General features: G+C 40.9%; 2 protein-coding genes across 3 annotated transcripts; one reads left to right on the top strand and one right to left on the bottom strand.

Moving 5' to 3' along the window:
- Positions 1 to 218: 218 nt before the first annotated feature.
- On the bottom strand, positions 219 to 8,996 carry dlst (dihydrolipoamide S-succinyltransferase). Its single transcript, XM_034576340.1, has 15 exons — positions 8,841 to 8,996; positions 7,858 to 7,891; positions 7,709 to 7,748; positions 6,841 to 6,902; positions 6,664 to 6,738; positions 6,491 to 6,546; positions 5,273 to 5,381; positions 4,970 to 5,143; positions 4,701 to 4,786; positions 4,476 to 4,573; positions 2,677 to 2,807; positions 2,223 to 2,296; positions 2,035 to 2,118; positions 1,778 to 1,945; positions 219 to 915 (listed from the first exon to the last, which is right to left on the bottom strand). Exons 1-15 carry the CDS (start codon positions 8,901 to 8,903, stop codon positions 781 to 783), a joined length of 1,389 nt encoding a protein of 462 aa, XP_034432231.1. The 5' UTR covers positions 8,904 to 8,996; the 3' UTR covers positions 219 to 780.
- Positions 8,997 to 10,050: 1,054 nt separating this feature from the next.
- Positions 10,051 to 19,746, top strand: prox2 (prospero homeobox 2). Of its 2 annotated transcripts, none has more exons than XM_034576104.1 (5): positions 10,051 to 10,082; positions 11,464 to 13,077; positions 15,127 to 15,234; positions 16,630 to 16,824; positions 18,987 to 19,746. In XM_034576104.1, exons 2-5 carry the CDS (start codon positions 11,524 to 11,526, stop codon positions 19,152 to 19,154), a joined length of 2,025 nt encoding a protein of 674 aa, XP_034431995.1. In that variant the 5' UTR covers positions 10,051 to 10,082; positions 11,464 to 11,523; the 3' UTR covers positions 19,155 to 19,746. The 2 variants fall into 2 exon arrangements, with proteins under 2 accessions (XP_034431995.1, XP_034431994.1); XM_034576103.1 differs by lacking the exon at positions 10,051 to 10,082 and adding an exon at positions 10,159 to 10,294.
- Positions 19,747 to 27,889: the final 8,143 nt, after the last annotated feature.

Here is a 27,889-nt window from a genome sequence, read left to right as displayed (position 1 = left end):
AAGAGTTAAGAGATAAACCTCAAAAGAAAGATTCTAAAATGAATCAGTTGGGAGAACTGGTAATTATCTCTTAATAATGAATTTTGCATAAGGAAATGCAACAACTTTGTTTGTATATTTAAAAAGGATAAACCAACAATTTATGCCCTGGGTATATTCTTATAAATGTATTTAACGAAACTCAATATGAGAGCACAGAAGAAGTCCAAGACAATACCTACAGGTGAGTAATGCAGTTTTTATTGTTTAAAACTTAATTTTTTCTTAAATAGTCTTTCTTACACAGCATTAAAAGATCTTTCCTCGTGTTTGTAAAACAGATGGCATCAATTCTGAGGAGGATTTTGTCACTTCTGACATTTTCAGCAAGTGTTTCTTTGTTTAAAGCCCAAATATGTGCTCATTGTTCTCTCAACCAAAATTATGAAATGACACTATGCAGTTTGAACTATATTTGCCATTCATCTCACAATAAGGTGACATTTCATTTAGTTGAATGTAGAAAATGACATATAGCGCACATGTGTAATAGAACATCCTTTTCTTTTTGATCTAGACACCAGCACCACAGAAACCCGACCCGACATTATCCTCAACAGCACCAACATATTAATCACTGCCAGTCTTACAAAATGTCCATCGCACATCCCAACTGTTCCTCTTTTCTATATTTAACCAACACAACAATATATCATCTGCAGTTTACGGTAATGTTCATCAGGTGAGAACAGCCACTGTTGTAGGATGGTTTGTTTGGTTGGGCCTGGAGTTCACAAGGGTTCACATGTCAAGGAGCAGCACCCTGGGGTCCTCCACCACCGACTTGATCTTGCGCAGGAAAGTGACGGCCTCTCTTCCGTCAATCAGACGATGATCATACGTCAGGGCGACGTACATCATGGGACGGATCTCAACCTGCACAAGGGAAACGTCACAGAGACAAATTCCTTATACTACAGCTGGACATTTCCATTAGCTTCACAAAGACAATAAATAAACAAGCTTGATTTGATATACATCTATTGTACAGCTGAATAATAGGTGAATTATTCAATTGAGAAAATAACGGGCAACTATTTGTAAATTAATGATTATTCGATAATGAAAATTAAGCTGCAGCTCTAATCTATTGTTCATTCTCTCAATGCCAAATTTTCGTGAAAATAAAGATAAGACCCCTCTTCAATATGTCCAACTTGCTGCTTAATTACCTCCCTGATTTTGCAGCTACCACAAGCAGGAACATTTTCATTGAAAAAACAAAAGAAAACCTGATTCTCACTTGTAACGTAGCAGCAGTCTTTCCATTTGAATGGAGAAAATGAATGAGCTGGTTCATTTCGTCACCACTGTGATGTCATTATGGTGTTACTACCAGCTCCAACAACTTCAGGAGCATCCTCCGAACCAGGAAATCTCAGTGTCTGAAGACCAGTGAGACTTCTGCTTCTTTTTCTTCTTCTATTGTTTAAAGAAGTCTCAAATTTCTGCAGTTGGTCCAAATGTCTCAACTATCCCTCAACCTTTCACATTGCAAACTAACTGGTTCAGTTTGATCCAGACCGTGACCGACTCTTTGGCTGGAACTAAATTGTGGTCCATTGGTTCAAACACTTCTTTTGTCAAAATCAGATCAAATGTATCTACTGAATCACTGCTACTTCATTTCCAATCAGTTTTCACCTGAATCTGTACGTGACTATTCTACTTCTAAGAACATTGTCGCCTTTTTTGCACACCATTGCGTATTTATATGTTTAGCATTGAGGAAACAAACCTTGCCATCGACTGCCACAGGCCTGTCAAAGATGCCATGCATGCCTAAAATAGCGGACTGTGGTGGGTTGATAATGGGCGTCCCGAACATGGACCCAAACACGCCACCGTTACTGATGGTGAAGGTTCCTCCGTCCATGTCCTCAACAGCCAGCTCATTCTTACGAGCCTACAAACACACAATCACAATTAGCGCTAGTCACATGTTGAGGAAAACCAAGAAAAATTAACAGAATATTTAATAATAGGAAATATTACCTTTTCTCCCAACAAATTGATGGTTTTCTCAATGTCTGCAAAATTCATTCCCCCCACGTTCCGGATTACAGGGACCACCAGACCCTGAGAGAGAAGTCACATGATTCAGTTCTCTCTCCTTTACATTAGAGACGAGTGGGCTGTCAAGCACTTACACTCAGTGTTACAACATAATCCACTTGACTTACCTTTGGCGTGGACACAGCCACACTGATGTCGACGTAGTCCCTGTACACAATCTCTTTGGTTGTGTCATCAATTACTGCACACACATAAAGAGCAGAAATATTGTAAACTGGAAGAATACAGATTAATTTCCTTTTCTCAAATATAATTTCTCTTACATGCCAGGAACAAGGAACATGAAACCGACAGTCTGTTTTAGATTTTCAAAAGCCAGAGAATAACTAACTAACCTATTTACTGCTCTTATACCAGCCTGACCTATTTAGAGAGACCACAATGAAGCAGGAGGGGTCTCTCTAAATAGGTCAGGCTGGTATAAGAGCAGTAAATAAGTTAGTGCTGAGTTTTGAGGTTTGTCAGTGAACGATACCGAAACTTAAAACTATTCACCACACACACTTGCAGTGACCAACATGAAAAGACGACAGTCAAACCGATACCACAAAAAACCCATACCAGCATTGACGGCAGGCTGATCAGCCAGAGCGTAGGCAGCAGCCTTCACAAATGCCGACATGAAGCCCAACTTGATGTTGTGCTTTTTCAGGAAGGCATCTTTGTAAGATGTCCTCATCTCTGAGATGTTGCTGCAAGGAAACAGAAAAATATTCAGATCAATTTGCAACTTAGTAGAAAAGCAACAGGCGAGGTTGAAGCCTATAAGATAGTGGATTTGGTGCATTTCCAAGAAATTAGGAGAAAACAAATGGTGGGTCATGGTATTTTATGTAGTTATCTCTGGCAAGAAGGTTATGTTTTCACCCCTGTGTGTTTGTTGGTAGAGTCGTTTGGACGGATTACCACTAAACTTGGTGTATGGATCAGGAAAGAACCGAATCTCAGGGGGCAGATTCTGAATTTTTCCTTCTTTTTCAAAATTTTATGATATAATAGAATAATTGGATCTTGATTAAATCAGGCATGTTTAGGGGACTAAAATAAAAATGTACGTATGATGAATTTGTTGCAGATCCAAATAAAAATCCATATCTAGTGAATTGAAATGTGGTTTGATAAGGGGACTGTTGGAGGTATGTACTCTACAGAGTGCCATTCTAGTTTTTAATTTAACAATAGCTCATTTATTTTATTATTTATTTAAGTTGAGTTGTCTTTCATAGCTGTGGCTCTGATCCACCATCATCCTACAGGCCGATAAAGTGTGCTACATGGAGGTGAAGGGAACTGTTTCAGGAGTAACATCAATGCTTTTTAATATGTGTGACCATTTTAAAGTTGTTTACTAGTTTGTTGTTTTTAAGCGCACAACCCATGACCCTCGCTAATAAAGTGAACACAAATTTTAAGACAAAAATAATTAGATACCAATACTGTAAAATTGTAACCATGTTATGAAAGATAGATGTCACAAATCTGACAAAATCCTGTAAGCTATCATGTATGTTTGCTTTTTGATAGATCACGGTGAATTAAAGCCACTGAAATTGGCCAGCTAATCGTTTCACCGTTGCTCATTTTTCTCTTGTATCTCTCTTTTTAATTGTTTGTTTTCCTGTCTCTAACCCTGTTGAAGCTCTAGGATTTCTCCACTAACATAATTAGCCACTCCCAAGACACAGACTCTCCGAGAAAGGAGAGAAGAAGCGATAAAAATCTTCACTTTCTAGGGCCTGTAAATCTTATTGGGCTGTCATAAAAGCCCATATCGGTTGAGGCAGCTCTTCCACTCAGAGCGCAGGTCTCTGTGGGCCCCCGCAGATGCTCCGGCCTCCTGCTCTGACTAGCTCCTTCGGCTCCAGATGAGCCCTAGCCTGGGAAGTCTTCCTCCAGACCGTCAATGTCAATCCAATTAGGATACATAGAAAACCCTGAATAGCTGAAAGCGGACACCACACATTTGCGGGGAAAAGAAATCCTCAAAGTGTCCTCTTCAGCACAGGGGGCAAGTGCAGACAATAACATTTCCTTGTAAATTAATAAAACCTGTTTTAACAATTCTTATCTTCGTTTTAGATGGCATTACGACCAAATATTTACATTCCAGTGTTTAAAAGGATATCGGGTTTCAAAAAGCTTTTCCGATTGGACAGATTCCAATCTATAACAATTTGTGCAAGCGTTGTTTGAGCCTTGAGCTTGACAGAGATGTACCAACACTATGTGTACTGTATGTATACTATGCTGTTACTGCATGAGAATACACACTATCAAACACATCTATGGGTAATAGAGCAGATTAGATGTGTGCGTCTGAGGGCTCAATAATGTAGGTTGACCAATTTAGAGCTTCCTACCGCATGTCGACCTCATTAAACGTTGTCAACATAGCACAGGTGCTTTGGGCTTCCTTCAGTCTCTGGGCAATTCTTAGTCTCATGCGGTTCATCTTGACCTTAATCATAAAAAAAATTGAATTAATAGAAATACCAGTCTCAGTAAACAGTTACTCTTACTTTAATGGACCAATAAATAAATAAAAAAGCAATCAGGACCCCCCCATAGTGATTTTTGCACTTTACCCTGCTCTCTGTCCTGGCTCCTTTAGCTCCGCCCTCTGCTTGGGCCACTGGTGCAGCACGAGCAGCTGTGGGCTTGATGGCTGAAACTTCGAAAAAATAAATGAAGAAGCAGTCAGTACCTCTAGACGTCAGTTTAGTGAAACTGGTTAAGGCCAGTGTTTACAGAAAAGCCAAACAATGATTAACCATGTAAGCTTGAGGTCAAGAGCACAGATGTCAAGCAAAACACTTCTCACATGACACAGACAGTCTGTCTGATGAAAACTAACCTGGTTTGATGTCCATAGCATGTGCTGGCACAGGTGGCACAGGGGGCATAGTTGTGGGAATGGGGCCCACAGCCGAGGGAGGAGGAGGGGGAGGCGCAGCAGCAGAAGGTGGTGGAGGGGCCGCAGCGGCCGGAGCCTCGGCTTTTGGAGCTTCTGCAGCCTTAGGAGCAACGGCTTAGGACACAGCAGTGAATGGTTACAACATTAAAATGTCAATAAATAAATAAATAAATAATCACATTAATCAGACTATACCATGTTAATATCATAAATATTTCAGTACCACTCCTGGATTATACAGACCTCCTTTTCTAAGCTTGAAAAGAGGAGTTCCCGCCTCGACTTTTTCTCCATCAGGAATCAAAAGCTCCTCAATCACTCCAGCAACAGGAGCGGGAACCTGCACTGAGGTCTGATGACAGGCAAAACAATCAGTTTAAATTAGAGAAGTTTAAATTAGAAAAGTAAAAATGTACAGGTCATGTCTAAATTTCTCATGTTTGTAACTAACGAATGTATGAATTTAAATGTAAAGAAATCTAAAACCATATTTCCAGGATTTTATGTTAAAGTTTTATATTCAATTATCAGGGAAAAGGCAACAAGCCCTTATTATCTCATTGTTGTTGTGCAACATACTCCCAAGGACTTTCACTTGCATAAAAACATGAAATCTGTACACAGGGTTCCCACAGCTTCTTAAGCATTAAACCTAAGGACTTTTCAAAGACTTTCCAGGCACCATTACCACAAATTCAATGGCCTAAACAAAAATGCATCAATAACAACGTGTAACTGATGCTATATTTTTTATCTTGAAATAATGCCAATGATAATAATGCACAATTTGCGACAATTTAAAAATAACCATCAAGCTGTAATTAAATAATGATTGGTTATTGTAAATAAGATGTAGCTTGTGCATCTTATATTATTGGTTTAAAAAGTAAATGCATTATAATGACATCATTGTCTTACTTCATATTGATATGACATTATTCCTACCATATGATCATAAATGATATAAGCTTTAGGTTGTGACAATAGGAATCAGAGATAACTTGAAAAACACATTTTTTAAATATGCAGGACGTAATTTTCTGACTACATTGTGACTTCTTCATGATGCCACTTATACTCACATATGATACCATAATTTCATTACCATTATCAAGGCCAAACTAGGATAAACAAGTTATGTACAATATAATTTCGATGATAAAACCTGGTTAAACCTTTGAAGGCTGCTATTCTCAATACTAATAAGGCATCTTTAAAGTCAAACAACTGCAACAAACACAATATTAATACCAGGAAATAAAAGTTGAAATTTTGAACTCTTATCTCATTCATCTATTGGTTTTAAACCCAAGCATCTTCAGTGTATGACAAAAACTAATTTCTGGAGGGGACTAAATGTCTGTTTTCAAAAACTTTCAAGGCCTTGATTGAGATTCACAAACTTTCAAGAATTTTAAAGGACCGATGGCAACCCTTTGAATAAGATTTAATAAAATGTACCTTATCCGTCTCAATTTCGCACACCACCTCATCCTCTAAGACTGTGTCTCCAACAGCTGCAGGGGAAACAAATGTGGTTTTAGCATTACAACCGTCTGTTGACTCTGGTTGTGTTATGACCAGTGTTATATCAGATAAGACTAATGTATGTTGTTTTTTTTTAATTGAGTTACCTTTTTCCCACCTTACGTCCCCTTCTGTGACAGATTCTGCAAAGGCAGGGGTCTTGACTGTGACAACTTCATCCCCTGCAAAGACAAGTCAAAGGAAATGAAGTCCTCCACACATCAGTTTCTGTGCCTCATATCCGCACAGGTGTAAAAAAAAGAGTCATACTGGGTAAAACATACTGTAGGCTACAGATGTCCTGAAGTACTGGATTTGGAAGATGCTGGATCGCGGATCCGATTTTCTGAAAAGAAAAAATTTAAATCAGGCATGAAATGGAAATACTAGAATAAGAATCATTCAATTAAGATAAACATTGGTGGCTTTTCATTTGGATTGTATGTAGGGCTGGGCAATGTAAAATGTATCGAAACTGAATTTTATAACCTCGGGGCTTGAATGTCGGGGCTTCCGGACACTTGCATGACGCCACGGGAGCAGTATGGAGGCATTTTCTGTTTTGTTTTTTTACGTTTGAAGTTGTAGTCATTGGATTTGGCTGCAACGCTGTTTACCCCTGAAACTCTAAAAGTGTTTCGTGGACTCATAATTGAGGAAAAGGTTTGAAATAATCATGATATTGATTTGAAGTCATATCGCCCAGCCCTACTTGTGTGGACAAACAAAACATTTCTGATTCATCATTTAATTTGGAGACAACCTCTGGCTGACAGACAGATACTGATAATTAGAGGCTGATACCAATATTAGGGAATAAAACATACCCTATAACAAAATATATAGAATAAAATTTGGGATAAGATGTTTTTTAAGAGAAATAAATTGAATTGAGGTTTGATAGTTTACAGTTTACCCATAAACTTTCAGCAAACTAACTTATTGGTTAGGAACTGATGACAATTGGAAAACACATTTATGACAGTGTATGGGTGGCAGAGTTATGACACCGTCTGTGGTGACAACTATCAATAAAACAACTACTTCTTCATCATCATCATCATCATATACACGTGGTGTGATTATGTGCTTGAATTTCGACAGTAAATGTCCTTTTCTCAAGAGAAAAGCCAGATGCTTGGATGTACTTACACAGTGTTGTTGAAAGTGACAGAATGGCTTGCTGACAGAGCTGTTGGGGGAAGGACAAGAGAAGCTTATAAATAACTTCTTGCAGCAGGACTTTAAAAAAGCAAAGATTTGGCTTAAAGACTTCATGCTTGAACAGTCAGCACACATACCTGATGAAGCTCGACGAGCCAACGCATTATTCCCCTGTGAAGAGACAAGAGTCAAATATTAACCTTTGAAATGTGACTTTCTAAAGCCTCAGTTATGTCTGCAAGAATATGTTTGTAAGTTGGTTAAGGAAGACTTGAAGATAATAACAAGGCTCATAGAGACAATAGTTGACAGTGGAGATTATTCATTAGTGACAGTAGAGTCATCAATAGGTAAAGAAATCAGTGGTGTCGGTTCAAATGTCAGTTGTCAGTATTAGACGATGACCTTTGACATTGTCAATACAACTAGCTAACAGGTAGCTTGTGGGTTAACATGGCAACTTAACCAGCAAATGCACATTCATACATGTATCTGTATGCATGTGTATGTTGTGAATGTGTGAGTCTGTGCAGCTTATTTAAAACCTGCATTACAGCTTGTTGACAATTTAACCCTTTAAAAAATGATCTCTACAGACTTTTGACTTTACAGAATTAGATTTTAAACGACTACAGAAAGTCTGAAAGACAAACTTAACACTCAAGTTACATAAATGAGCTAAACTGGGTGTCACTTTCTCCCATAAACCACAATATGACCTCAGCATGACAGCTAAAGGCAGCTAGTTTAGCTTCTCATACAGTTAGCTTGGCATGGCTAGCATGTTCTTGCTAGCTGGCTAAATGTCACTAGATAAGTTTGCGTCAAGTAAGACGAACATTTCCCGGGGGTCTCTCTGCTTTGGTTGAACCTTTAATATTAGTGTCCCAATATGAGACACAGTGGACACAAAGTCCCTGCTGTAGCCGTGAACACGGGCCACCGCAGGGACTTGTGTGAGGAAGTGTCAGACTGCCCTTGGCTCACAATGTTACGGCCTGACCGCGGCCTACAGCAGCCAGCTGGCTAATGCTAACGCTAACGCTAGCTCTGACAGCCGCAGAGAGACAGGAGTTTATCCCGTCAGCCTTTAACCCGCGTCGGTCTGCTCGGTGCCTACCTGGCGGAGGGCAGAGAGGGAGCGGCCGAAATTCCTGGTGAGACACCGGGACTGGGACAACATGGTGGCTGTGTGACAGCAGCCCGTCCGCGGAGAGGAAGCTGCGGGACGTACCGACAGGAGAGACACGAGGAAGTGGAGTGGGAGAAACCAAGAGCTCCGAGCGGAGGGGGGGAGGAGAGGGGGAGTAATCAGGGGGATCGGCCCCTGATCTTCTCTGCTCCTCTACTCCTCTACTCCTCTGCTCCTCCACACTACAATCTGCTGGGTGCTCTGCAAATGAAGTATAAATACACATGCAGCCAAATATACAGGAAACCTACGGATTACATTCCATATAAAAACATTGGAGAGAGGAGAGGAGAGGAGAGGAGAGGAGAGGAGTAGAACCACAAAATTATATTTACATGTAATAATATAAAACCATAGAATAGAATATGGATAATTTCAGATTAGATAATGCCTACAAGTAGCTAGATAAAAACATAGAATAGAATAGAATACATTTTAGTAGAATAGAATGAAAAAGAATAGAATAAATTAAACGACAATAGAATCAATTATAGTAGAATATAATACAAAATAATGGAATAGAATAGAATAGAGATACAGTATGTTTAGATTAGATAGTGCATGCATGTTACTATTAAACATACATTGGAATAGAACAGAATTGAATAGAATGGAATAAAATAGATATTGACTGCTAAGTAACTAACCTTTGAGGGATCCATTAGCCTTGGTGATGCTGTAGGTGAATAGAGAATAAGACATTTGAAGTTTTTCTTTATTTTCATTCATAATTCAAGCTCTTGTCAGGTTAACTATTGAGATTTATGCTTGTGTGTGTGTGAACTACTGATCAGTCAGTTGTCCTTTGGGAGCAAATTGTGTTGGATTGTATAGTTGTTCTTTTTTTCCCAGACCAACATTAATATGAGGGTATAGAATCACTTGTGATATTAATTCACTCCTCAAAATTGCAACAATTATTTCAGTGTTCTTCCAATCCAATGCGCTGTGGAAGCATAATGACTGAGTGATCCTACAGATACTTTCCTCTGTCAGATACTTTCCTCTGTCAGATACTTCGCTCCTGATGAGTCCATATGACCACAGTGTTGGAACATGGCCACGCCCCGGCTCACTTTGATTCATCGTGTCTCTCTGATGCGCTCCGACCGTCCACCCCTCAGTGCGCACAGGCCATCCTCCGCTCCGCACCACGACCCAGCGCAACAGGTAAGATCCCAGCACCGCCACTGTGTGTGTGTGTGTGTGTGTGAGTGTGTGTGTGTATGTATGTGTGTGAGGAGTGGTCAGACTGCAGCCCTGTGGGAGTGTGACAAAGTGTGTGTCTGCAGACCAGCTCATCACTTCACTTTAGTGAGTCTTCATGTCTACTGGGTGATTTGAACCTTTTTACGCGTGCTTCTAGCGCAACTGACAGCTTGGTGAGTTTTTGGTGAATGACTTCTTTTAATGACTGGTTGGTGAATGTTTCATGTATCAGTCAAAAATATATTTGGTTTCCTTAATATAATTACTTGGAGTTTCTTTGTAGTAGAAAAGTACTCTGTGCCTTTACTTTTCAAATATTAGACTTACATTTTATCTGTGAATTGTATGTTCTGTTAAGAGTAAAGGTAACCAAAATAACTGCCGTGTCCATAAATGCAGGAGATTTAAATGATCTTAAACTTTTCTTGGTCTTTCTGATAGAATGCTCATTTATTTTAGAAACCTAAGTTGGACTTATATAGGTTATATAAATTACTATCTTCAAATGTAGAAATATTAGATAAGCTGTGCTCCTAAAAAAGTTTCACATGCATAATGTACATTTATAATTTTAGATTAGTTGAATTAATACATTTTGTGTTTATGGACAAAAATATTTTATTATACAAACATATCGAGAAGGAATTAGTAACCAGACTAAGTCGATTGATCTTTTACTCTTGGTTTTTCCTGAAGATGAAAAGCATGAACACACAGAGCCGTTTCTCGTGCGAGAGCGATGGCTTAGCTGAAATTTTACCAGGTTCTTCATCACAGTTGTTCTTTTCATTCTTAGAATTAACCCAAGATGACACAATACAAATTAATGCACTCTCTTGTTGCTTAAGATCAATGACGGATGTTTATTTAATTTCTTAACAGAACTGTGGAGCTTGCAAAGTGAAATACACTCACATGTAACAGTAAAACCAGTAAATGGTTGTGGTCAATATAATTCTAAGTTTAAGTTAAAGTCTAATTTCATGGTTTATGAATAACATGACATAACTACACCTGGAAGTTGTATTTAATAGATGAATTTGATCATTTAAAAAATGTATATACTTTATCTTTTCTCTCCATCCAAAGTATAAAGAGACACGACAGGCTTATCTCACAGCTGTTTACTATAATATTATTGTTCAACAGGCATAGACTGAAAAAAACTTTAAGATGTCTTTTTTTTATTTATTTAAAAATAAAAAAAGCAATATAGGATAATGACACATAAATGATAAACAACAATTTGTGGCCATACGTTTTTTTAAATCTAATTTTGTAAAATGTGTTTTTCTTTATTATTAATAAACATTTAATGTGGTAAACGTGTCTGTGTTTTCAGATTCCTCCTTTTTGCCTGAACTCACACTCATCACCGTGCGTTGCTGACGCCCCAGTGAGCATGAACCTCAGTCTCCCGGACCAGAACATGCACAGCTCCAGTGAAGGCTGCATGGAGGACGACAAACCTGACGTCATGTTACCTTGCTTCCGCAGAAACATGTATGACGAGCCTTTAGCCTCATACTCAAACGGCTCCATCATCTCTCAGCTCCTTCGCAAGACAATCCACAGCAAGAGGGCACTGGATGAAAGCCATTTCTACCTTTCGGGCTCCACCGCTGCTGACTCTGGCCAGGAAGACCAGAGCAGCGTCTCCTCCAAGGACAGCACAGTGGAAGCCACCTCCCCCACTGGTCACATCTCCACAGGAACCAGTCTGGACGGTGAGCATCCCATGACCGACCACCTGCAGGCCAAGAGAGCCAGAGTGGAGAACATCATCAGGGTCATGGCTGGCTCTCCCAACAGCAAGCAGCACGGAGACAGCGAGAGGTCAGATGCGGAGGTCAGAGACACCAGGGAGGCCAGGGACGTCTACAGGGAGAACAAACGCAAACAGAGGTTGCCTCAGCATCAGGAGCACAGTGTCGGAGGGCCGGCGAGCAGACGACCTGGGAGCAGCAGTAGTGACAACTGTAACACCAAGGACGAGGAGTGTCACAAGCTGAAGGAGCAGCTCCACAGCATGCAGAGGCTCCTGCGTCAACTCCAGGAGAAGTTCCTTCAAGTTTACAACCGGGACGATCCTGAACATGACGACAGAGAAGACGCAGAAATCGCCGTTGAGCATGACACCCTGGCAGAGAGCACAGAGTCATGCTACAGAAACGCTGAAGATGATTTTGAGAGGAAGAGCAGCAGGATGACAGCAGAGTGTAAGGACCGAATGAAAGTGACCGGTTATCTGGCACAACAGAGAGAAAATCAGAACCTACAGGACGCCCTGAAGCAGGAGCTCTCCCGGGCTGTAAACGAGTGTGTGGACAGGGTGTTCAAGAAGACGTCCTCCACGGGGCTGGACCTCCCCCCTCAGCCGTGCATGTGCTCATCTCCGGAGATGCAGATGAGTGTGGGCACAGACAGGAAGAGCCAGCAGGCCAGCTCCACCCATGATCAGCCCCAGTCTGAGGAGGCAGCAGTCAAACCCCGTTCCTTGGAGTACTACGAAAGCTCTGCAGCTCAAAGCCCACAGGACCAGACAGAGGCTCTGTCACTGGTGGTCCGCAAGCCGCCAGTGACCCCCATGAGCTTGGTAACCCAAACAGTGAAGAGGCCCTACCCTGTGCACCAGACACCATTTCAGTTCAATTACAGCACCCCGCTGCACGACAGCCAGATCCTGGAGCACCTCCTCAAGTACGGGCCCCATTCCAACTTTGGGGCTCTGCCCTGCATGCCCCCGTCAATGGACAGGAACTCCCCAGACTCAGTGGACCTGCCCTGGGAAACCCTCACCATGAGGTCCAAGGTGACGTCCAGCCACCTGGGCCACCACCCTCGCCCCTCCGCCCTGGGGGCAGTGACGGTCGACAGTCTGTGTCTCCCTCACGTCAAGATCGAGTGCAGTGAACTGCAGAGCATGGCTGAACGAAACCCCTACATGTCTCTCAACATATCCTTTCAATTGAATGAATGAAATCGTTTGTTTTGCAAACTGTCCTTGCCTTTGCAAAAATAAGAAAAAAAAACATGCTTGTTTATTATTGTTAAAAACTTACAATAATTAGAATGGCACAAGAGCACAAACCTCTAGGACCAACAGTCCCCTTAAATTCAATCAAGCTGCACCAAATTGTACACAGTCATAGACATCAGCTCCTTTAATATGCCAGATATTTTTCAACAAGATCCATGAATTACTCCCTGTGTAAAACAGTGAAATGTAAGAAAACATTTTTTTTAACAAATAAAGCCCCTTTTCACACTGTTAAAGAAAGTGAAGAAAGTTACAAAAATTATAAATAAAAAAAACTCATGAAATTATAAAAACGCTAAAAATAAATTCTTAGGTTTTATTTTATATTATTTCACTCTTTGACTTAAATTAATCAACAAATTGGCATAAAATTAAATTCAAAACATCACAATATAAAGAGTGGTATGCTTTATAATATCTATAATATCTATGCTGTATTTACCTTGTATTTCATCCCTATATTTCAGCTCTGCTATTTGAACAATGGCTGGTTGAGGTTCATTGCAACATGGCCAGTTCCAGTAACAAACTTCAAGGAGAATTTTATCTTTGATCTCGGTAACCCCACAGAAAATTATAGCATCTTCTTTAATCTGAGCAGAGTAATGACTTTAAGTCTAGAAAAAGACAAATAAAAAGGAATACAAGGCTTTGATAAGAATTGCCAGGAACAAAAGCCAATTTTTCAAAGGCAGAGAAAGCATTGGTTTCTGTTTCAGGAAGCGTCGTTTTTTTCTGACTTGAAAAGGTGCAGGATCTATTTCTCCATCATCAGAGTGATAGGGGTGCATCTAAAAGGTCACATCTGAGTGCCGGTGGAAAACACAAGTGCTTCCCCACCACAACACTTGAGCTCTTGTCTTGAGCATTTGTTGTTGGATACCTTTGTCAGAATGTACATGATTAAAATAGAGTGCAAGATGACGGTGTTTTTACCTCTCAGGAACATAAAGAAAATCACTCACATGACAAAGTTGTTCTGTTCGGGGAAGAAATTTGACCATTGCTTAGAAAGTTAAATAAGTTTATTTTTTTCCCGCTGGAGTCCACAATCAATATGATCAGAATTATTTCTACATTTAACTGTTCAAAGTAATTGAAAAGAATAATTTCTTTATTTATCGTAAAAAACTAAAACAGATTTCAGTTTTGTGTATCCTCTCGTCGCAAGGCATTAGAGAGGAATAAAACGTGGCACCTCTCAGGATTTGCTTTATCTTTACTGTGCAAAGAGCTCTGCCTCTCTTTGAACAATACCACATGAATCTTTCATTCCAACTTCTTTATTTCAAAGGTAGCGTTCCTTAATAAATGTATGGTGTGGTGACCCGATAAGGAAATATTATGACCTAAGGCGTTGTGATGGACTACAGAGGAAATGCTCCTGAGCATCTTCATTGCCACGGGGGGAGAACTTGAGAAAGAATGGCATGTATTCATATTTACAATAAAGGAAATATACGTTGTTGATCGAATGGTAAATGTGATTGTTTTTATGCCATTTAAAATTATTTTAAATATACCACATAACCTACTGGAATATAATATATATATATATATATATATATTATAAGTAACTTTTAACAGAATTTTGGCTGCGTTTTTTTCTGTCGGAAAAAATACATAGCATCATATATTGTCTTGTAAATCAACTTTATTATATCAGAAAATCAGCTCCCTTTTTTAAAAACATTTCAAACAAGCTGTCTTAACCGGCAGGCATGAAGTGCTCCGCTCTCTAATTAAAAATCCCTAATCTAATTCGTAATTCTGTTTTGCCAATAAGCACATGTTAGGGTCATTATTGACTCCCTGGTTAATGCCGAGCTGTTCTTTAGCGAAATTCAATTTAGCTGAAGATTGAGGCAACACAATACTCTGCTCTGCTATCACTTTGCACAGAACTGTATGCTGTGTGTTATATTTAATTGTCTGGGGTGTTTTGGCCTTAACGTAAATGTGAACATCCAGGAGGGTCTCACCCCGAGCCATCTGAAGAAGGCAAAGCTCATGTTCTTCTACACCCGCTACCCCAGCTCCAACGTGCTGAAAACTTTCTTCCCTGATGTCAAGGTAATTACATTTTTCTACATTTAATAAAACATTTTTTTTTAAAAAGGAACTTTTTATTTAACATGTAAAACAAAGCAGCCCATGTGTTTGTCCTGCGTTTCACTCCCCGGTATCTACTTGTCAGTGTGTGTTTGGGACAGAAAAATCAGCAGTGTGTCGGAGGAGAGAAACAAAAACGCAGAGGGTTTAAATAACAAAGCCACTGAGCTGCTAGTATGTCCTGGGGGCAGAGGGAGATACAGGGGCATTCTCTCTTTAAAAAAAGCCACTCCAGTCAGCAAATGGAGTGACAAAGGACTCTGTAGGAAAGGCATTGCTATTGAGTGTCAACAGAGAGTTGGTATTAGAGACTTGTGCGGCTGCAACCAGGCGGCGGTGAGCTGGCCCTAAACACAACATCCTGTGTGTTTTGGCCTTGGTCTCGTGTCATGCCTCCTCTTCTGTCTCCTCTTTTTTTTTGTCTTCTCTCTTGTCTCCTTATCTGCATCCTGTTGTTAGCTCTTCTCATTCATCCGATTCAGCCCTCATCTCTTTTCTTTTTTTCCTATTTGGAGCACAAGCTCCCACTAACCTCTCCTGCCATGTTTCCCTCAATATTCTCCAAATACCTTTCCACTCTCTCTCTACCTCTCCTCTCCTCTCTTCTTGTCCTCTCTTTTGGATCTCCAAGCCAGTTCAGGGGCCCCCCTGCCCCGCAATCTGCTCTGACCCCCGGGGTCAGGGGGGAGGATGATGCAGCCCTGCGAACGTCTCCACCTTGCTTACAATCCTGTGGTGGGAAGTAGCACTGGACAAAAGAGCACCTAATCCCAGTGTCTGATTCCATCCTATCAGCCCGAGTCAATGAGAGGGAAGCTTCCTTCTGTCCTTATGCCGCCGCTCTCTCACCCACCACACCAGAGAGAAGAAGCGTCTTTGATGCTTGCCCAGCCCTAAGGCATTTTTTTCCTTCTTTCTGGATGATGAGATAGAATAACAAGACTAATGTCAAGACTGAGTTTAGAAACACACAGCCCCGACAGATGTTTTTTCATCCTGCACATTGGTGGGAAAAGATCAGAGCAATTAATGTTGCGTGTAGTGACAGACCATTAGGTGGCATTTTGCCTTGAAGGTACAGGTTTACAGTCAATTATGGAAAAGGTTTCTCAAGCCAAAGCATCAGAAGGTAATTTAATTTTAAATGAATAGCATGGAGAATCATATTTTATTATGATTAAAGAATTCTTACATTGCATATTTTGAACTGAGTTCTTCAATTTTAGGGACTTCTTTGCAGGGGGGTCGAAGGTCGAGCCACGCCGAATGAGACGTTGGCTGCACAGATGTTGTTGGAGCAGGGCTGCAATTGTGTCAGCAGTGTGACATCTAGTATTATTTTCTCTCCGTCCCTAGTTCAACCGCTGCATCACCTCTCAGCTGATCAAGTGGTTCAGCAACTTCCGGGAGTTCTACTACATCCAGATGGAGAAGTTCGCCCGCCAGTCCATTGTCGACGGCGTCAGCGAGGTCAAAGACATCACAGTTAGCAGGGACTCGGAGCTGTTCCGGGCACTGAACATGCACTACAACAAAGCCAATGACTTCCATGTAAGTGTCTCATTAGTCATTTGTCTCTCATGGTCCACTTTGTAGTGTTTGATCAATACAAAGTTGAACATGAGATTTTGTTGAAGAGGTTTTTGCTCTTAACAGATAAACAAGGTTTGCTCAAAGTAGAAGATTATAGCTTCAGTTCTCTACTACTTAAGACCAGAACCAACATCTTAAAGGAAATATTCAACATTCACGGCTGTGATGAGAAGAGTCAGCCAATAGTCTGCAGCCAATTAGCTTAGCTTAGCTTAGCACAAAGTCTGGAAAAAAAGGGGAAACAGTCTGACAAAACACATACTGCTAAGATCTCTAATTGAAATTATATATCTTGTGCACATATAAACTTAAGAGTACATTTTCAGTCTTATGCACTAGACTACCTCTTGGCTCTGACCAGTTGCTGGACAACCAGCAGGGTCTAAGAAATAGTCCAACACCTCACCTGTCTATGGTCTTGCTAGATGTTTCCCCCTCTATCCAGTCATTATGCTAAGCTAAGCTAATTGGCTGCTGATTGTAGCCTAATATTTGTTCTCCACCAGAAAGCCAACAAGCACATTTCCCGAAAATGCCAAACTATTCATTTTAAAGCATTAGTGTTGACGCATTCGTCCCATCAGTTAGTAAGCTGTTAAAGTATGTCAGAGTTCTTGTCAGCATGTGCTGCGGTCACGTATGTCTGTGTGCTGACCTGTGTGTCAGTGCTGCACCTGTGGCTGGCCAGCCTTTACAGCCTTTATCTAAACTCCAGAGTGATGCTTTATCAAACTGTGGGAAGAGGAAGCCGCAAAATCCCACTAAAACAACTCAGGATTAGAGGACCAGCACGCCTGAGCGAGGCTGAGATTGCTACTGATGCGGAATGCTGAGAAAGACGCTGCGGATTCCGAGGGAGAAGGCCGTTCGGTGGGAAAGGGACGAGACCGTTTTCTTTACCTTGGGACCAAGACATTCCTTTCCCAGGGATGCTTTTGTGTCAGGAGATGAGGGGAAAGAAAAATAACTTATGCCAACAACTGTAGTACGAACCAGCCAGTGGATGGGAAACCAGGGCTGCAGGGCGTTTTTTTCTCCCAGCATCCCTTGCATCTATTCACTCGCTGGTGTGTTATTATGAATCCTGCTGCCTGATATGGACAGCTCCCAGATTCTTACCCTGACTTCAACCACACCTAACCCCAACCCAGATTCTAACCCTAACCAACTAAAAAATTAATTCAAAACCTTATTTTACATCATAGAAAAATCCTATTAAAACTTTACCTTTAAATTGTAAACATTACTCTTTTTCCAACCTTAATTCAGATTGATGTTATCATACAATAGGATTTACCTGGACACATCCTGAGGCCTGATCAACCCCAGCAGGCCTTTCCTCAGATGAGGGTGTATATCTTGACAATGGCCGAAACATGTGTCCTATAATATTAGAAAAATAATAACTAGTTATTAAAGGATCTAGAAATTTAACAAACACGGAAACAATCAGGAAAGGTATTTTCAAATGTATACAAATCAAAAAATTTAAGGAGCCGAGCAAAAATAGTATTAACCAAAACCAGCAAGGCTAATGGCTAATGTGAGAATGGAGAGCTTGGCTTGTGTCAGCCAATGCATTGCCCTTTGCTCCCGATTTCAACGGCCCAGTCGACGGACGTGGTGGGGGTCATCGAGATCTTTTAATTTAATACTTCCCAACCCTAACCCCTACCTTAAACCTATTCAACCACAATTATCTTTACGTTTTTAACCATAATCACTTCAATCCTCAGCTTCTTCCCATTTTCCCAATGGATCCATGATCATGCTTTGTTGACTATTCTCTCACAGTGAACCCCAGGGAAGAAAGAGCTCACCAGCAGTTACTCCGACTTCAAGACAACAAGACTGGCTAATCAAAGAGGCCTATAATTGAAAGTTAATGACTGCTGCATTGCATTTATTGTATGTGTGCAGAGAACAAAGAGATCAGCTCCCTTTCATCACTTTGAGTGTTTGAAGAATTGCGCTACAGGTCTTCATTTCATATATTATTGTCTTTGAGAAAGCTGAAGATAGATGGCTTCACTTTGTGTGTAACAAGTGATCTTTTTTTCTGATAGAATAATGTTCGAGCTTGATTGACTTCCATTAAAAAAAAAAAATCTGTTTTCCAGGTTCCAGACAGATTCCTGGAGGTTTCTGAAATCACCCTGCACGAGTTTTACAGCGCCGTCTCCGCCGCCAAAGATTCGGACCCCTCGTGGAAGAAGGCTATTTACAAGGTGATCTGCAAACTGGACAGCGATGTCCCCGATGAGTTCAAGACATCTTCCTATTTATAGGCATGAAGTGCAGAAATGTACAGGTGAAGGAATTCGGCGAGTTTAGAAGTTAGTCCCTTGACAGTATTATTTTGTTGTAGTGCATTTTAGTGAAGTGAAATGTAGATGTTAAAGAAATGATTATTTTGTTAATCTGTAAAAAAAAGAAAAAAAGAATTCATAGTCTGAAATGTTGTTGTTTTACTTTTATCAATACGCAGGTATTGATTAAAATTAATGCTCTTGTGGTTTACACTATTGTTTAGTATTTCCTCTTATAATCTGCCTCAACACATTTAGAGAGTTATTGATTTTGTGGGTGTGTAAAATTGTTTACAACAGTGTAATCATTTGTAGTGTGGCCTTATTTAATTGAGCTGGAAGAGAGGGTTTTTTTTGGAAGTTATCGACGGTATTAGACTTTGTTTTCATTCTTTCTTAGGTGTTTGTGTGTTGTGTAAATGTACAAGCGCTGCTGTTGTATGTTGCATAATATTCTATGAATTTGTTGTAAACTATGAGCTTGACGGAATGTGCATGTGAGAATAATGCAAGTGACTGTCATGAGTTTTACTATCATGTATAAAAGTCGTGTAAAGAACAATCATTTTCAGATATTTCAGTCATAAACATTGTACTGGATGATTATTGAAATTAAAGATGCACTAAATTATAATATAAAATACATGTATTTGGTGTGTTATGGTTTTTCCTTGGCAAAAACAACTACATGAGGATATTTTAAAAAAGTTTATAAGAAACAATATACCGCAGGTAAATGCTTTATCTCTGGTTGTAAATGTTTTACTCTCCTGTGGAAACAGTGCGTCCCAGTGCTGAGCCCCTAAGGTGCCTCTAATCCACGTCCAGCAGCCAGCTGGTAAACTATGCCGTCCTCATTGTTCACCGAAGCCAATTCAAGTCAACTTTCTAAGGCCTGCATTCATTGTGTGGCTGTTGCGGATGCGGACAACTGCCATGTCTTAAAAACAGCCACAATGCATTCCCTCCTAATGACTAATGCCCGAGGTGACCTCATATCGCAGTTGTGCCACCGAAGCAAAATTCCACAAACCCACTGGCTCTTTCTTCCAGGCACCCGCTCAGAGCACGCCTATCGCTATCACACACACACATGAACACGCAAGTTTGGTGATGTCAGAAAAATCACAGATGAGATGCTTCTGATGCCTTAAACCAGACAATATAAGCAGTGGATTAAATGTGATGAATCAAATCAAACTGTCAATTGTGTATTTCACCTTGAATAAACATAATGGTAAAACAGTAAATCATAGGCATATAATCACATTTTCAGTACTATTATTTTATGTTTATAGGTCATTTTACTCCTGGAACTTTAAAACAATTCTTACAATGTTCCTTTCAAATATATATAAATGTACTGTGCACAACAGCATGTACCACTTATAATAAACGTTCTGTTTCCTGTCACTGTGCGAGATGACATTGTCAGTGCCCAAAACCAAACATTTAATTGGAAAACCTGTTAGGCACCCAAGCACCAATTACATCAGAAATGATAACATTAAGGAAATTAAAACATTAGTTGGATTGGATGATGACAAAGACTGGAGACAATAAACCTCACTAATCTTTTAATAGACATTTCTTTCCAATTAGATCAGTCTCCTTCAGTAAATTGATTTACATTCTCGACTCAATTAAAAATGCCTCTGGTTGAGCCAAAGTGCTTCGTTCAAATTAATTTGTTGTGACATTTTCTGAACAAGACTTGGTCACCTCTGATAAAATGAAAGAAAACAAAGAAAATACCTCCAGTTGTTTCACCGCCTCTGGCTGACAAGGCTTCAACTTCAACACTGCAACGTGAAATTATGTTCTGCATTAGAGAGTCTCCGATAAAACAAAGCATGTTTTGTAATTAATATGAAATGGAAAGTAAAAAGGCAACTGGACGTGATAAAATAAAATACAAACACACTGCTTGATAAGATTCTCTGCCACTTAAAAATATACTTTTATACAAATACTGTTTGCGAGGCTGTTGTTTTATCAGTTTCACAGAGAAAGAGATAAATAAAGAGAATTTGCACCAAACAGAGTCAATAGTTTCGAGAGATGGATGAAGCTGATCACTGAAGAAGAGTAATAGCATCATCTAGTGAATCTCTGAAGAAATACACACAGCTCAGTTTCCCTCAGAGACATCGGATTCATCTCTGACAGCACCTATGTGAGATTATTTGGTGTATATAGTGTGTGTGTGTAAATTGTTTTTTACATTTCAGCCAATCACTAGCTCTTATTTAGAATTAAATCTATATTATAAATCAATGTTTGAAGCCATTAAAAATGTAGCATTAGAATTTGCTGTGAACAAAACTCTCCACACAGGGGTGCACTTGTCACTGTACTGAACTGTTGTTGGGGGGGATACTTCAAAACTGCTTAACAGCAAAGACTCCAGGGAGGTGGACGCTGTGAAATCTCATCATCATCGTGTTTTATGCATTTGAGAGGAAGGAGAGAACAGCCAATAGTGCACGGTGTCAGTATGTGTGTGTGTGTGTGTGTGTGTGTGTGTGTGTGTGTGTGTGTGTGTGTGTGTGTGTGTGTGTGTGTGTGTGTGTGGTATATGGTTAATGAAAAAATTGAAAAGAGCTGTCTCCTTAGCAGGGTCCTGGAGAGACAAAGGCAGGATCAGAAACCCCTGAGCTGGAGAGGGAGCTGTGGGACTGGGGGGCACTGGGACAGCCTCCGTTTAATCTCATGCTCGTAGATACAGACGCTTCTCCAGGCTTATTCTGTGAGGGCGCTGGGAGCAAGTGGGAGTGCAACTTGAGAATGGAGGCCGCTGACTTTAGGCTGCCCTTCAGACAACCACTTCTTAGTGTAGTTTGGTGTGATCACCAGTAAATCTTTATTAATTTTAATTGGAGCCCCCATTTAAAAGAGCAATTAAAGCGGATTAATCGAGCCCATCCCGTATAATGTCTTCTGTTAATTAGTTTGTCAGCACTGTTTTAATATCGCTTAATGACTTCATATTTCAGGGATGACATTAAAGGGATGCTGAAGGAAAAGAAATGGCCTTATCACAATGCGCTGCTTTAATGGGAGATGTCCCCCGCCAGCGGGCAAGGTCAGGCCTGGGGCCGCTGGGGAGGAAGAGGCTTCAGGGTGGCACCGAAGCAGCCACCTCCAGGGATGTGCTGCCTCACTCACACAGACACACACATACACCACCACACAGTCAGTTTCACACAGTCCCTCTCATTCACTCTTATACAGACCTTTGATGAAAGGGGATAAACGGAGAGCTGTGGTTGTTTGTTAGATTCTATTATACTCCAGTCAAGATGTGTATCAGACTAAAAAATGAAAACACAAAGATTTGATGGTAAAATGGGTGAGTGAGGTAGTTGAGTAATAATAATAAGAATAATAATAAGAATTATTATTCTTATTATTATTAGTGTTGTTGTTGTTGTTATTAGAAAAAAGAAGGAGAACAATTAGAAGAAGAAGAATCATAAACATTTTTTTCATTTCTTAACAAAGTTACAAATTGCTTTACAGAGGATAAACAAGAATAAATTGAGATAAAATTAAGAAAACTACAGATAAAAGTTTTTAAAATTACGTTTTAAGAAGTGATTTAAAAGCCGTAGCAAATCTAGCATCACTAGTGACCAGTCGGGCCCTGGGACCTTCCAGAAGACCATTTTCTGCTGATCTAAGATGACGTGCAGGCTCAGGGAGTCAGTGAATCCTTGATATATATTGTGTAAAGCTTTAAAATTCTTCAATAAAATCTTAAAATCAATGTGAAAACAAACGAGATGTCAATGCAGCGAATCTGACTAATAAACAGAGGGCACTACAGAAATCTAAACAGGGAAAGTTAAAAACATTGACAACCCTGTGTAAGAACTCAAATGGAGGGAAGAGAGGAAGATGATGTAAACCCTCAGGTCAAACTCCCTGAATGTTTAATACAATCAGATTGCGCTGCAGGAGATCAACAGGAAGAGTTTTTTTTCTACACTTCTACACTGAATGACTTCTACAACTGTGATTCCCAAAGTAGGTGCTGTGGCTCCTGGAGAGGACGAGCCAATGGGGCCTTCCCTATCTTCCCTTTAATACAGGGGCGGGGCCAGTTGGGGCACTGACCAGGTGGGGGCACTGACCCCAGCTGAAAGTCCTGAAGTGCTCCTGTCAAGTCAGTCATCTTTTTTTACTAGTCCCTTACTAACAATAATAACAATACTTACAATGAATATGACAGTTAACAATTTTTATTTTCTAAACTTTGTGCTTGAACATGAAACAGTTTTCAAAATATATTTAATGATGTGTGGCTTTGCTCAAAGTTATAGAACTATGAGTAAACAAGGAATTACTTAAATGAGCACCTTACTGAATCAGGAGTTGTGCATGTTAGACATATAATTGGCCACCTTTGTGTAAATCATGGCCCCCTTATGGCCCCTGATTCAGAAAAATCCTAGATCCACCACTGCTTTAATTTACTTTTTTATAAGTTCAATATTTAAATATGCACAGTAAAAAACCTGCTGACTTCTCTTCATTTCATGATGCATGCATAGGCCGATATGATTCCACTTGTTTCATATGCTGCATATTTTTCATCATTATCATGAAGAAAAACCCTTAGATATTTAATAGAATCACTTAGAAACTAAAGATGCTCCTCTGGTGGACACAAAGTTCAGAGATGTGCTTCACTGTATCTGTTACACGGTGCATTTACACGAGCCTGTGATGCTCCCTCACAGTGACACTGAGCCAAAGGTGGCCAGGCAGCAAGAAGTTGATAAAAACCAACAGCACATCCTCCTTATTGCAGCCGTGGCTGGCGTGCATCCCTGCTAATTTGAGTGTGCCCTCGCACCTCCACTCTCCTCAGCAGATTCATAAATCTCATTCCCATTATCCCGCTAATTAGCCGGGATTACAGGAGCATGTAATGCCCCCGCTTCCCAATAGATTGATTGGAGGACGGTCTCTTTGTTTTGAAATCACTTCCTGATTGATGTACAGAGCCCTAGTTTGCAATTGTAATGGCCCAGATGTTAACAATCAAATGCGTTTCCGCTCCAGGAAGTAACAGTCTGTCATGGAAGAGGAGCCAGCCGAGCGTGTAACGACACATCACAGGAGTGTGGGGAAGGAGGGACTGCAGAGGAGGGGATGGAGGGATGGAGTGGAGGGGGTTAGGTACTGGAGCCCTGGCTTGGCTTGCTGCGGAGAGAGGGCATCATGTCCATGCCCATCCCTCCATGTCAGCTCTGTGTTTTTGGAAGCTTGTGCAGAAGAGAAACGGTCACGTTGGCTTTTCTGATGTTGTTATTGTTCGGATTTGTTTGAATTGGCTCCTCATTCATTTCCTTCCCATGCACGACTGTAATTAAAGACGTCCATATTAAAAGACCCGGATAAACTGGTTATAGGCTACAAGAGATACAGAGTCCTTCATCAGCACATTAGTGTTGACAATGTCATCATCAGTGCCAGTTTGCAGTGCCCCCCACTCTCAAAGCAAACCCCTCTGCCAACAGTAGAGGGCACTATTGTCTAACCAAACCGACCCCTCCACTTCCCTCCTCATTCCTTCTTTTTTCTTACCCTTCACCAATAAATCACTTTCCCGGATAGTTAATGGATATAGAAGCAGATCATGAGTGAGCTATCTGTGGGGCGATAATTTAAGTGAAGATCCCCGCAATGATTGCAGTGAAAGGTTATTTATTTCAACAATAATGCAGGACACAAAGGGGGGAAATCTGGGCAAGATTACCAGCTAGGGTACGCTAGAGTGCTCATCTCCAATGGAGCAGCGTGTAAATTGGGTTCACTTTCCCCAATGAAAATACAGACTGCAGTTTATTTCAACTTTATGCACATGGAAGGCTGAGCTTTCCTCTCAAGGGTGGCTGGGGACTTAGAGATGGCTGTGCATGTGAGGGGAGGGTGGGTTTAGACCTTGACAAATGCCCCTTTTGTCCCTGAGTCTCTGGAAGGCTGAACTATTGAGGTATGGTCCCCCATCTACCAGATTCCCACTCTCCTCTAATTAAAAAGCATGATGACAATAAGGAAATGGTCGAAAGCACGTTGGCCTGAATAATGGACAAAAAAAGCACAGGTTTCTACATAGAGGGTAAAAATCGGTGTGTATCTGCCCTTGTGTGCTTCACTACTTGTGTGTGTGTGTATTTGCGTGCATGTGTGTCGTGTACACAGTGATGCCGGGTGCTATCGATTGACCGTGCCGGTGGAGAACCACAGGGCACTGAAGCCCGAGCCACAGACACTCCAGTTCTCAACTCAAGCAGAAAAATGCATGATTAGGGCCCAACTGACATGTCTGAAAAGTCCTGGAGAGGAAGGAGAGGAAATGGCTCCATATGCTGCCCCATGTGGTCACAGCGTCCTCAAACTGCGGCACCGCTCGCTGTCTGGTTCTGCATCGCTCCCAGTAGCCTCTAATCATCGGGGTCGACAAACAACGCCGCCGGTAAACACACGCCACAGCAGAGTAAAGGAACTTAAAAGCCGCAGCATGCGACACTCAGCACACTTGGGTATACAATGTATACTTTTACATGTCTGTCATGCTCCAGGCTTTCAACTACGCTGTCAGCCGAGATATGCATCGGACATGGATCCAGTGCTGTGAGATATAACCATTGGGTAAAGAATGGGAGCCCTTGAGCTGCATGATAAGCACTGTCACTGAGACATATGTATCTATGCTATGCTTTGCTTAACGCTCCAGCAGGCTTTGGTTGACTTTACCTGGGGTGGCAGGTGGATTCCTCTGCTCGGTGCCAAGGCTCAGGAGTGGAGAGGATCAAAGCAGGAGTGGAGCAGAGAAGGAGTCACAGAGAGAGGGGAAGTGAAGGGGTGTCTTCAGGACTCCAGGGTTTGGACTCTTCAGGGGGGATCTCTATCCCCAGATGGGCCTCCTGATCATCAGACTGCTTCCTCAGGGTGATGGAAGCTAAGCAGCCGTGTCAGTGCTGCCTTCCCTCCAGATGGGTGGATCACAGGTCGAATCGTCCCAGACAACTGACTGGGGACATTTGGGTGGCTGGTCCCAGGGGGACAGCATGGGACAAGAGAGAACCTGCCTGAGACTGGCAGCTGCAGCACTCCCTCTTGGCCTAACATACCCGAGGGTGTACCTGCTGCTCAGCTTGTGCCCCAGTGGCATGTGACAAATGGTGACATGCTTCTGCTCCCCTGCTTTGTTAGATTGGTGGCCCTGATTGAAAGCAAAGCAGCAGCAGGCATCTCTCAGATCCATATGTCTGCAGAGAGACAGAGAGAGAAGGAACGAGAGAGCGGACAGACTCATCTGCAGCTTTACTGAACACTCAGACAAATGAAAATAAAGTGATATCATTCCAGCGCATAAACGTATGCAATCTTCGGCAATAATGGGGCGGCGGAGTTGAGTATATGCACCGCCGTCATTTTATTTACATATGGATGAGTCCATTTTTGTTTTTATGCACAGCACCCTCTTCATTAAAATGTGCAGCTCAAGCCATTCAAAGACGGATCATATTTCATGGAGGAATAAGGAGAGTTCCAAAGGATTTTGAAGAAATAAAACAAGAAAGAAGACAACTGAGCCGGGCCCTCCACTGAAGTTCCTGCAGCCTTTATTAAACGTGTGGCATGATTGATAACCTGTCAGTCATCGGAATAATCAGGACCAATCCCGTCTCTCGCAGCCAGCTCTGCTTCCCACCCTCATCCTTTATGCCCCTATCACCCCCAACACATCCACTTGCCATTGAAAACCTGTAATTGAATGAGTTTTTGTCATTATTGTGATTAATCATATTAATTTGAACTAATTAAGAGATGGTTGAAAGTTATGACAATTAGATTAATGAAATTAGTTTTAACTTTTCCCCCCCCAACCTAATAAAGAAGGAAAAATCAGACCAGGACTGTTATGAAACAGTCGGCAATCTGGATTTTGGGACTAATTGAATGTCTGATTTTATTAATGATGAAATTTATAAAAGTCCTTGAGGGGGAAATTAACGCAGATTCAGCTGCTAAGAGTGGAAAATTAATTAAAATTCCTGGAGATATTCCTGTCATTAAAGGCACAGGCCCTGTTAACAGTGGTCCTACTGTGACAGGCTGGTGTGTACACAGGGGCTCTCCACACTGACTGCAGGGAAGTATGTGGGTTTTTTCAAAAAGCTTTACGAAGCCTCCTTAAACTGGGATCATTAGACATTTTGGAGAAGGGGTTTCTTACATCTTGTCTTCACACTAGATTTATATCAAAATCAAGATTTTTGTGATTAATTAAAATACTTAGCCTGGTCAGGTACCTGGCTGTATGTGAGTCACTACAATTTCATACATGTTAGAATGTTTTCAGATCGGTGATGGCTGTTTCCAGTCTTGTAGGAAGTACTCCAACACTTTACTCAACTTGAAGTGCAAATAAATAGATCAAAATGTACTAAGTACCACAATAACTTTTTTAAAGTACATGCTTTTAAATATACTTTAGGCATTAAAATAAAAAATACTTGTCATGCAATGGTCTACTACTTCATTAACTGAGCCTACTGCATATTCTGTTTAACACAAGACAAACACAGTCATATTATTAAAGGATGCTGTAGATGATGCTACTGAAAACACTTATATTGTCATATTTATTAATGGCTGAGTCTCAGCCTCTTCTGAATCTATTTCATGTGTTTCTT

This window comes from Hippoglossus hippoglossus, chromosome 22 (genome assembly GCF_009819705.1).
Source record: "Hippoglossus hippoglossus isolate fHipHip1 chromosome 22, fHipHip1.pri, whole genome shotgun sequence".
NCBI lineage: Eukaryota > Metazoa > Chordata > Actinopteri > Pleuronectiformes > Pleuronectidae > Hippoglossus > Hippoglossus hippoglossus.
This window is presented reverse-complemented; position numbering and strand designations above follow the sequence as displayed.

Coding starts and splice junctions, on each gene's coding strand:
- dlst (XM_034576340.1), bottom strand. CDS start 8,903: ATGTTGTCCCAGTCCCGGTGTCTCACCAGGAATTTCGGCCGCTCCCTC. Junction 7,892..8,840: donor CCCTCTCTGCCCTCCGCCAG/GTAGGCACCGAG, acceptor GTCTCTTCACAG/GGGAATAATGCGTTGGCTCG. Junction 4,787..4,969: donor TGCTATGGACATCAAACCAG/GTTAGTTTTCAT, acceptor ATTTTTTCGAAG/TTTCAGCCATCAAGCCCACA.
- prox2 (XM_034576104.1), top strand. CDS start 11,524: ATGAACCTCAGTCTCCCGGACCAGAACATGCACAGCTCCAGTGAAGGC. Junction 15,235..16,629: donor CTTTCTTCCCTGATGTCAAG/GTAATTACATTT, acceptor CTCCGTCCCTAG/TTCAACCGCTGCATCACCTC. Junction 16,825..18,986: donor ACAAAGCCAATGACTTCCAT/GTAAGTGTCTCA, acceptor TCTGTTTTCCAG/GTTCCAGACAGATTCCTGGA.